Source organism: Aythya marila (assembly GCF_965140915.1).
Source record: "Aythya marila genome assembly, chromosome: 25".
In the NCBI taxonomy this organism is placed as follows: Eukaryota; Metazoa; Chordata; class Aves; order Anseriformes; family Anatidae; genus Aythya; species Aythya marila.
In genome coordinates this window covers 4,094,057-4,104,961 of record NC_139066.1, presented here as the reverse complement: position 1 = coordinate 4,104,961, position 10,905 = coordinate 4,094,057, and the positions used below count along the sequence as shown (strand labels likewise).

General features: G+C 68.2%; 1 protein-coding gene across 1 annotated transcript; it reads right to left on the bottom strand.

Annotated features, from left to right (window-relative positions):
* Positions 1-248: 248 nt before the first annotated feature.
* Positions 249-10,905, bottom strand: HAP1 (huntingtin associated protein 1; the record flags this gene model as incomplete). The annotated part of the gene is made up of 13 exons (XM_082778799.1): positions 10,824-10,905; positions 7,509-7,756; positions 6,829-7,023; positions 2,251-2,327; positions 2,010-2,126; positions 1,814-1,914; positions 1,526-1,634; positions 1,301-1,379; positions 1,079-1,209; positions 900-974; positions 675-812; positions 517-584; positions 249-420 (listed from the first exon to the last, which is right to left on the bottom strand). Exons 1-13 carry the CDS (start codon positions 10,874-10,876, stop codon positions 249-251), a joined length of 1,563 nt encoding a protein of 520 aa, XP_082634925.1. The 5' UTR covers positions 10,877-10,905.

Genomic DNA, 10,905 nt, shown 5'->3' with positions numbered 1-10,905 from the left:
CATGGGGGTCCTCTCCGGCCCCCTCGCCCCTGCCAAGGGGTTCAGCATCAGGGGGCTGGGGGAAAAAGGGGGGCACGATCCCGCAGTGGGCTCCCCCCTTGCGCCCTACGCCGCATCCACCCTGCTCCAGCCTGCCCCAACCTGTGCTGCAATGGGGTCAACATCACACAAAGAACCCCAACCCTTCTGCAGGGGTGGCAGCTCCATCACACCCCCCCCCACCACCACCACCAGCACCTCCCCAGCACTCACTGGGTGCCCTCTGAGCCACAGCAGCCGGCCGGGGGGGTGCTGCCCCCCCTGGATGGGACGGCCGACAGCTGCTTGGAGCTGGGCGCGTGCAGGGGAGACTCGGAGCACGACTTGGCTTTGGCCGCCTGGTTCACCGCCTTCACCGTCTCGAAGACACGCAGGTAGCTCCTGGGGGCAGGAAGCAGGCAAGGGGGGTGGATGTTTGAACCAGCCAACCCCCCCTTTTTACCAGGACCCCCCCCTCCTTGAGGGGCTGATGCTCACTTGTAGTCCGATGAGGATCCGTCCGTCCCCTTCCTCATCGTCCCCTTGATCTCAGCTGCCAGCGAGTCCTGAAAAGGCAGAGGACGGATGAAGATTTGGGAAAGGGGGAGGGGGTGCACGGAGCCCCCCCACCACCCAAGCCCTGCCGCTGGGCTCACCACGGGCAGCAGGCTGGGCGCGCCGTAGCGGCTGACGGTGCTGTTGGGGAGGCTGCGGCTGCGCAGGCTCTTCACCTCCTCCTGGGCTTCCTGCAGCATCCCGCCGCACTCCGTGTACTTCTCCTGCAGGTCCCGCAGCTGCAGGGGGGAAGCACAGCTCAGTGCACGGCCCCCCCAAACCCCCCTGATTGTAAGGGGGACCCACGGCCAGCCCCCCAAGCTCACCTCTGTCCGGAGCTGCTCCTGCACCTCCTTGGCCACGGCCAGGTGCTGCTGGAGCTCCTCCACCTCCGAGCCGTACTGCGGGACGGGTGGGTCAGGGAGCTTCGCCCTGAGCCCCCCCCCCGTGGCACAGGGAAGGGGACACAGAGGGGACAAGGAGGGGATGGGGAGGGGTCTCTCACCGCGCGGCACTTCTGCTGCAGGTCCACCACCTGTGCCAGGAGCTGGCTGATCTCCTCCTGCTGCCTCACCGTGTCCTCCGCCTTGCGGGCCAGCTCGTCCGAGAGGCAGACGACCTGCTGGCTGGCTTCGGCTGGGGACAGAGCCAGGGGGTTGTCACCACAGCCCCCCAGAGTAATGCCCGGCCCCCCCACCCACCCACCACCACCCCCCTCCCCACGTACAGAACTGCTCCACGCAGTCGATCATCAGCTGGTGCTCCTGGTCCTCGTACTGGCAGGTCTCGATCGCAATGTTGTTGGCCTGGGGTTGAGGATGGAGAGGTTGAGCGTGAGGGGCAGCACCACCAGCACCCCCCAAAGGGGGTTTTAGGGCACGCCGCAGCCCTGAGCCCTCCGTATCCCCCCCCGCCAGCTTCGCCGCTGGGCACCCCACGTGTCTCCTCTCACCTCCAAGCGAAGTTTCTGGTTCTCCTCCTCCAGGCACTTGAGTTTCTGCTGCAAGGTGTCGCACTGGAAGTACTGCTGCAGGGACGAGGACGACTCCTGCCGGCGCAGCCTGGGGACAGCGTGGAAGGTGCTGAGCACCCGCAGCGTGGGCAGGATGGGGGGTCACCCACCAACCCCATCATCTGCAGGACCCCAGACCCACGGGGCTGCCCCAGCCCAATTCCTCCACCCACCCACCCACCCCGAAGAAGCCCCAGGGGGTGGGCAGCGGGGCAGGGACCCACTCACGGCGTGGCGGTGGCCGAGGTGGGCTCGCTCTCCTCCGTGGTGGTGGTGTAGAAGTGGAGCAGGTCGTCCCGCATGGAGACCTCGTGGCGCAGCTGCGCGATCTGGGAGGAGGAGAGGGGACATCAGGGCACGGCCGGGGACACAGTGGGGTGAGGGCAGTGCTCCGTGCCCAGGGGCTGTACCCAGGGGCCGGTACCTCCTCTTTGGCCAGCTCCAGCTGCTCCTCCAGCAGCTCGTTGCGCTCCGTCAGGCTCCGGTTCTGCTTCAGCAGGGACTGCCCGATGCGCGCCGCCAGCTCCAGGTCCCGTTCTTTCTGCAGGGGGGGGGGAGCTCTGTGTCAGCTGGGACCCGTCCCCAATCTGTCCCCATTCCTGCAGCCCCCCAGGCCCACCCGCACAGCCCTGAGCTCCCCGTGCACGGAGCAGGCTGCGGCGTACCTCGTCCAGGAGGTTGGTGACGGCGTCGATGTCGTGGTAGGTCTTGGTGATCCTGACGGCCCGCTCGGTGCACAGGACTGGGGGAGGAAGGCAAAGGGAGAACCCCATTGGGGTGGGGGGGCTCAGCACGGCTCCCCTGCTGCCTCCCCCCCGTGCTGCAGCTCCCCCAGCACCACGCGCTGTCCCCTGCGCTTCGCTGTGATGGGGACAGGAGGTGGAGCTGCTCCACGCTGGTCACCAAAATGGACTTCTCCACAGCGGGGTGCGGGCAGAGATGCTCACAACGGCACCGTGGGGAGCGGGGCACGCTGCCGCCTTGCCCCCCTGCATCTCAGGGTGGTGGAGGCGATGTCAATGTCACCTGGTCACAGCCACCACCCTGCCTGGACAGGCCAGCAGCCCTGACACAGGACACACGGCCAGGATGGAGAAAGGCCGGCAGCAGAGATGGGACGGGAGGTGACACCTCCAGCAAAAAGCCAGGCTGGTACCAACAGCGACGGGTGGCATCGTGTAGGGTTGGGAGGCAGTGCCACGTCCCCTCCATCCTCAGCCCCCCTCCCCTGCCCTACTTTCTCCATGGGGCTGCTGACCGAGGCAGAGCCAAGCACAGGGATTTGCTCCAGCCCCTGCTTTGGTGGCTGGGAGGCAGGGGACAGACCACAGCACCCCCATTTCCATCGCACTGTGGGGACCCAGCACCAAAATTTGTCCTCGGATGTTGTGCGTGCACCCACCCCGCTGCCCACAATCTGCAACGGGGCAAAGGCAGCTGCAGGCTGCGGCCCCAGGAATGGGCAGCAGGATCACCATGCTCGAGGCTCGCCTCCCCCCCTCAGTGTCTGGGGCTCTGGAACAGACAGGCAGCGTGGGGCCGGGGCCGTCTGTCTGTCCCCCCCAGCCCCAGCCCCAACCCCACCACCTGCAGACGGTGCCAGACGGCGCCGGGCACGCACCCAGATGGCAGCGCCGGAGCCACACAGCAGGAGGGAGCCAGCAGCGAGCACGAGGCCCCGAGCCCTGCTCATACCCCAAACCCTTTCTGCACCCCACAGCCTCTGCCGACACCCCCCTTCTTGCATCCACAGCCCCACGGGTGCGTGCCTCAGTTTCCCCCAGCAGAGCGGCGCAACCCCGTGTCTGTCCCCTTCCCCCCCCAGCCCCAGCAGTGCTCCCCCAGCCGGGGGGGGATGTCTAGGGCAGGCAAAGTGGGTTAACGGGAGAGGCTCAGCCACACAAATCCCATTACGCTGCCCCAGCTGGGGTTGTGTAATGGTGCGTGCATTGCCATGGCAATGCCCCCACTCGCCACCCGTGTCCCCGTCCAGCCCCCCGCAGGCACAGCCATGGGGAGAGGGGGGCCAGCCCCAGCCTCAGCCCCCTCCCCGTGCTCCAACAGGGCCTGGTCCCTGCAGGGGTCCCCAACTGCACCTCGTCAGGCCACTGAGCTGTTAATTGGAAGTAATTAGAGCATGAGCATCGTTATGGCGTGAGCAAGCGGCAGGCCCTGGGAGCCGCAACACTGGCAGACACGTACGAACCCGCGCCAACTGCCGGGGCCTGATCCGGCACGACACAGGGTCCTGCGCCCCCCAGGAGGGCAGCCCCCCAGCCCCTTGGGGACACAGCATCGGGGGACCTCTCCCCATCCCTCCCCTCGCCACTATCGGGGTGCTGACCACTGGGAAACATGGGACTCCCCAAGGGCAGCCAGTTTCCCCCCAGTGAGTGTGGTTGTGGGGGGTTGCCGACCCCATGGGGAAAGGCAGCGTGGCCCCAAACATGGGGTCCCAGTCTTAGGGCTGCACAAAAAGGGTCAGTAGCAGCTGCTGGGGAGACCCCAGCCCCAAAACCTCCCTGGCACCGCAGACTGAGACTGAGACCGAGCCCCACACCAGCCCCAGCCCCGCTCTGCGCACCCCCAGCCCCAGGACCCCTCACCTTCCTCCAGCTCCCTGGCGATGGGGTCAGCGTCGCCGCCCCGCTCCGCATTCCCGTTCAGCTCATCGTAGGCAGCGGGGCTGCTCCAGATCTCCATGGTGCCGAGCCGAGCCGTGCCGAGCCTGCTCGCTCCCGCCCCTATTTATGGGGTCGCCCCGGCTGCGCGCACCTGCCCGGGCGCATCCCGGCGGGGGCGGTGCTGGGCTGGAGCGGGGGTGGGGGCGGCGGGGCCGGGGGCTGCCCGCTCCCCCCGGTAGGACCCGGCACGGCACGGCACGGTTGGGTTGGCTGCGCGCTCCCCGTGCGCTTTGGGGACCCGGTCCCGCTGGGGGCGCTTGGGAGCCGCGCTCCCCATTCTGCGCCCCGGAGCTTTGGGGCACCCCAAACCTTTGGAGCATCCCAGGAGACTTCCCCCCCGTTGTGCAGCCCAGGATCAGGTACCCCTGGGGGGCACCCCATGGACACGCTCTCCATCGGGCACCCCAAGGCAGGGGTCCCCATCGGGGCACCCCGGGGACGTGGTCACCATCGGGCACCCCAAGGCAGGCTCCCCATTAGGGCACCCTGGGGACACGTTTCCCATCAGGATGGTCCCGCTCAGCCCTGGGGTGCTGCGTCTCACCTCAGCAGGACTGGGACACGGCGGGGTCTGGGCGCAGCAGCCCCCCATGGTGCCAAGCTCTGACTGCCGAGAGGGGACACTGAGGGGTCGCTGGCTCCTGAGCAGCAGCTTTGTGGGGCTGACCCCAGCTGGGTCACGCACAGGTGGCAGTGTCTGCCCCTTAGGAGGGACAAGGAGGGGTTTCAGGACCCCCAAACCCTACCCGTGGGCACTGCCAGGTCACCACACCCTGCCCTGCACCTGGCCAGCCTCATTCTTTCACCCCAAACTGTCCCCATTGTCACCAAGCAGGATGCAAATGCTGCACGCCTGGGTGCCCAGAGTGGTGCTGGGACCCACGGGAAGGGTTTTTCCTTCCTCCTCAAACCTGCCCTGCTCAGCAGCCCCTTTTCTGAGCCCCATCACAGGCTGGCACATGCCTGTCCCCTATAGGTCCTGGGTGCCCCACGCTCCCCGGCTGGCACCCCCAGCACCTCCACAAACGCCCTTGTGCAGAGGCAGGGAGAGCTGAATAAACTGAAGTGTGGAGGAGCCACATTGCGCAGGGGTGGTGGGCAGGAGGGCAGCGGGGTCTGGGACCCTACGGGGCTGTGCAGAGCCACGGGGTGCTGAGCGGGGCCCTCCTCCAGCAGGATATTACCTCTGGTGATGCCACCGCCCGCCCTCTGTGCCTTTCCTCATTAGCACTGAGCTAATCAATGAGTTGATGAGGCTGGGGCAGGAGCTGCCCTTCAGCACCACACCATCCAGTTGCCTGCGGGATTCCCACCCGCTGGCCCGCGCTCCCCTCCCTGTATCCTCTCCAGGACCCTGACCACGTCCTGCCACAGCCACGAAACCCTCCGGGAGCTGGGGCAGGACCCAGGCGCCCTCAGCGCCCCCCTCTCCCCGCTCCTTGTGCGGGTGGGTTCTGCCTGGGGGTGTCACAGCCCGAGGGCACCCCAAGGACACAGCACCTCAAGGACACAGCCTGCATCTCGTCTCGTCTCGTCTCGTGGAGGACGGGCAGGAGCCTCTTCCTCCTAATCCCCCGCCGGGGGATTTGCTCCTCCGGGCAGGTCCCCCGCGCCTCTGCGCAAGCAGATTACAGGGGGCTATTTCTGATGGCAGCTTAAGGGTTTTGGGGGGAAGGGATGAGGGAGCACGGGCCCCTGCCACACCGCTAAGGCACAAACGTCACCCAGGTGCCGAGGCACGGGGAAACGTGACATGGAGAGGGAGCTGACACGGAGAGGGAGGTGACATGGAGAGGGAGGTGACATGGAGAGGGGACGGCGACGCACGGGGTCCTGCTGAGCCAGACGCTGCAGGGCTGGGGGTCTGGGGGGGGCAGGAACATCCTGGGGTCAGCCACAAGCAGGGAGTGGCCCCCAGCCCAGCCCCTCGTATATGGGCAGAGGGAGCCAGGCTGGCAGCGGGGCCCAGCCCCATCTGCCCCACATCCATCCCCCCCAGCCCCTTGCTCTAATCCTGCCCCCACCACACGTGCACCAGAGGCAGAGACCCCTCTGTGTGCCCACCAGACCCTGACCCTGTGCTGGGAAGGGGCCTCGCAGCTCCCTGGTTGGGAATCGCCCCCTCCCCAGCCAGGGGGCTGCGGGGGTCTCCCCCAGGTGCCCGTAACCCCCCAGGGCTTTGCTGGCAGGGGCAGCCCCACACTCCCTCGGCCACTCCAGGCTGGTTTTGGCGGCACAGCAGCACTTGGGGCCACCAGAACACCCCACACGGGTGTCCCCTTTGGTGTGCCACCCCAGAGAGATGCAGGGCACGGGGAGGGGGGACACACTGGGGTCCCTGGTTGCTGTCGGAGGCTCTCCGCAAGCGTCCGGCTCGGCTCAGCAGAAGCTGCTCCCAGAATTAGCCCGGGATGTTCTGGGCGAGGAAATCCACGCCGGCAATCCCGTTAGCGGTGATTAACACCCCCACAGCCCCCACAGCCCCCACCCGGCCCGAACCCCATCACCTGCGCCCCACTGCCCTCGCCCAGCCCCACGGCGCGGGACGGGGGCACTCACGGAAATACTGCAGGGTCTCCGCGATCTGCTGGGGGGTGAGGGGGGCTGCGGGCTCCGGGGGGGCAGGGGGGGCTCGCAGCCAGTCGTCGTGGTCGTAGCCGAAGACGGTGTCCGCCCGCAGCTTGTAGCGGGGCAGCTGCTCGCCCAGCAGGCTGATGATCTCCACCTCGGGGACATCGCCGCCGCTGCACAGGTCTGGGGACAGAGCGGCAGCGGGTCAGCCGAGGGGTGGGGGGGCAAAGAAATGGGGTGGGGGGGGCGACGGAGGAGAGCTTCTTGCACCCCTCGGACCCGTCTGTCCCCTCGGGGTTTGGGGCTGGTGGCACCCCCAAAGCCACTCAGGAGGTGCGTGGGGGACTGGGGGGTCCCAGCGCTGGGTGGCTGGCACATAGGGACCCCCCCCCCAGCTCTCCCCAGTCCCCCGTCCCCTCCACCCCCTGCTTCCAGCAGGAAGGGTCCTGCCGCCATCTCCTGGCCGCGCTCAGCCCAGCCAAGCGGCGCTGGGGACACCAAGGATGAGGACACGAGGTGAGGGACGCCGGGATGGTGGCTCAGCAGTGGCCACGCAATGGGACCGGGATGAGGGGGGGGACCAGGATGGAGCTGTCCCACCCCTGACACCCCCCCCACCTCGCCCCGGTCCCCCACGGACACCCACCGGCACCCCGGGCTCTACCCACCGGTGATGGTGGCGACATCGCGACGGGGCACGGGGTCAGCGTGGGGCAGGGCAGCGAGCGGCAAGGCCGGGCCGGGTGGGAGGCAGCGGGCGGGGGGCTGCTGGCCGGGGGGGGTCTCTTGTGGGACCGCGGTGTCCAGTTTGGCTGGCGTTACGTGGGGGAGCCGGCTGCCATGGGGGGACGCACCTTCCTCCCTGGCCCCCCGGAGAGGTGCTGGCAGGAGGCAGAGTCCCTGCTCCGGCTGGTACCTGGGGAGAAGGAGGTGTTAGGGAGCTGTACAGGGGACGAGGGACGCATCCTGCCCCCCAGCCACGTCCTCAAGCACCCGTGTGGACCCTAAGGGTCCTCCCCACCGGCTGAGCCACTCCCTGGGGGCAGCATCACGGTGGCACTGCTGGGTTCTGGCCTTTGGGGAGACCTGGACAGCAACGCCAAAACTCATCCCATGGGCCAGGGGAACCAGGGGGACAGCCAGCACAGGGACAAGCCCCAGTTCAGCCCCCACTGCCCTACAGGTTTTGGGGTTGGCGCAGGGTTGGCGTACCTGCTAAGCGCTGCTCCACACCCCCGAGCTGGTGGCCGCTATGTGGCGCGGGGTCTCGGCACCAAAGCAAACATTTGGTGACGTCCGGATGGGTGCCAGCTGGGGGAGAGGATGCTCCGAGGGGACCGGGCAGGACCCCGTTCCCCAATCCAGGTGCTCGGCAGCGGGCGGGCACGGCTGCGGTGCCGGCAGCTCTCGCGGGAGCCCTCGGGAGCCCCACCTCGCCGAGCAAAGTTCAGCTGCCATCCTCCACCCCAGCGCCGATGAGACGCAGAGCGCAGCCCTGCCGTGCGCCCAGGGCAGGGCCGGGCAGCATCTGCGGCCGTGCCAGCCCAGCCATAAACACATCATGAGACAGGCCATAAAGCCAACACTTTCCTGGCACCTCCAGCAATCCCAGCTCGGGCCGTGGCCACCGCTGGCCCCACCGTCTTGCAGGGTGGGTGCCCCCCGTGCCAGCCCCGTGCCCCCCATCTGTGCTGCAGCGGGGGGGCTGCTGCGTGCGGCAGCTCCTCGGCCCCAGGAGCGGGTCCAAGCCGGGCACGTCGCTGCCCTCCCTCCTGGCACGTGCTCCTGCCTGGCTGCTGTCACGTCCACAGCACCAGGGCAGGGCCACCCTGCGCCTGCTCCTGGCACGTGGGACAGCCACGGGGTGGCAGGGACATCCCAAAGCACGCCCGCAGGCCCTCTGCCCCACCACACCAGGACCACCAGACCCGGCTGGTCCGATCCTGCCCTGTGCTGCCCTAGAGAAAGGCTCCCTCACCCCGGTGGCTCTCTCCCTCCCCATTTTTCCCCCCAGGAAGGAGAGGGACCAACCGTGCCGAGGTGTCGGGCTGCCGCTGCCCCTCTCCCTCGCTGCCACTGGCTCTGGGGAGCGAGCCTCTGCGTCAGCACAGAGCCCTGCGTCTCCTTTTGGCCCAGCTCCTGCACATCCATTAACTCTGCCCGGGCAGGGGACCTTGTTCAGACACGTGTGAGCAGTTCCCATCGCCCCCGGACCCCGCCAGCCCACCGGCGTTCAGCCACTGCGGTGCCCAGCGGCTGACTTGGGGACGTGTCCCACGGGGGCTGGCGGGGGGCACGGGGCGAGAGCAGGGGATGGCGGAGCTGGGGGTGCCCCGACAGCAGGGCAGGAGTTGCAGGGCTCGGCCCGTGCCCTGCTGCACGTGCAGACCTGCACTCGCTGCTCCTTGCCCTGCTCTGATGCTGTCACGCAGCTCCTGCCCGGGCTCCTCCTTGCAGCGCAGCCGTGCTGGGGCTCCCCCCAAACCCCTTCCCCACCCCGTGCCGAGGAAGCTCAGCAGCAGCTGAGCCGTGCTGTGGGCTGCGAGGCTTGCTCCGGGCTATTTTTTCCCCCCAGCTGCTGCTGCAAGAGCCTGAGGCTGGGTTGTGGAGTGAGGAAACTCTGCAAGGGCATGGGCCAGGGGGAGGTGGCTGGAGGGGCAGAAGGACTTGGGGAGCTTCCCCATGGGGACGCACGGCTTGGTGTCACCGTGCAGGAGGGACAGAGGTGCCCAGGCCTGGCTGGTGCCACCGCTCAGCACCTGGTGTGGCTGCTCCCACGCCTGCGGAGGGGCAATAACAATGCTCAGGGCGAGGGCAAAGGTGAGGCAGCAGCTCAGTCCCGGTGCTGGGATGGGGGTGACGACACTGCTGCCCTGCCCTGGCCCAGGGGACGTCCCCAGAGGAGTCCCTGGAGCAGTCCCCAGCCTCGGAGCATCCCTGCTATCGTGCAGGGAAGGGCACAGCACAACCACAGCTCCTGCAGCCCATCAGATCCCCTCCCAGAGTTCAGGAGGCAGCCTCTGACCGAAGCATCTTTCAGAAACGGGCCTCTCCCCGCACCTGAGGACATCGGGGAAGGACAACTGCCCCAGCAGGTAATCCCACGGGCCGCCTCACTTCCCAGGTGGAATTTGGCCCCCCCTCTTCCCAGGCCTCAGCTCCGGCTCCACCACCTTCGCTGCGTTGTGGCCCCCGGACACCTGATGCTTTGCCACAGGCACCAGACCTCCCCCAACGGGTGACCCCACGGTGGATTTGGGGCTGAGCCCTGCGCCCTCCCTTCCCCCTAGAGAAATATCCTCACAGTGGCATCAACCTCTTCCCGTACAGCAGGAAAATCCCTCCCCGCTCCTGCGTGCAGACTTCCTGCTTCGTGCAGCGGGGAGCACAAAACACAACCAGAGCCCGGCCACCGCATCCGAGCCCCCTCCCCGGCCCCGCAGCCAAACCATCCCCAAGGGAATGGGGACCCCGTCCCTGCTGTCACCCCCCCCCAGGCCACTAAAGCCGAGAGAGGGGAAAATCCCACCCGGGGTGGGAGACTTTGTTGGCGAAGCTGAAAACTTGCTCAGTGCGCTGGGGCTGCTGTATGGAAGCGGGGCTGCGGGGATGGGGAGAGAAAAAGTGAATTATTGGGGGAGGGAGGGGGGGAAAAGGGGACCGGCACAGCCCGGCACGGCTCGGGGGGCTCCTGTCGGACCAGGGGGGGTGCTCAGGGTGCCCGGAGGTGCCGGGACTCGGTGTGCCAAGGAAAAACGGGGAGAGCAGAGGGGGATAAAAGGGGGGGACCAAGCGGGAGGCGCGATGCGCCCGGTGCGCACGAGAGCGCCGCAGCTCGGTGCGCCCCGGCGAGGGGCCGGGGTACCGGGAAAACCGGGGGCTGGGGGGTACCGAGGGGGTACCGAGGGGGTACCGAGGGGTACCGGGGGGGTACCGGGGGCTGCAGCCGGGGCTGCGCGGGGCCGGGCGCGGGGCGCACTCACCGCTGCGCGCTCGCTGCTCCCGGCGCGGAGGCGGCCGCGGGGCCCTCGCCCATCGCTCCCGCGGCCCCGCCGCGAACAAAAG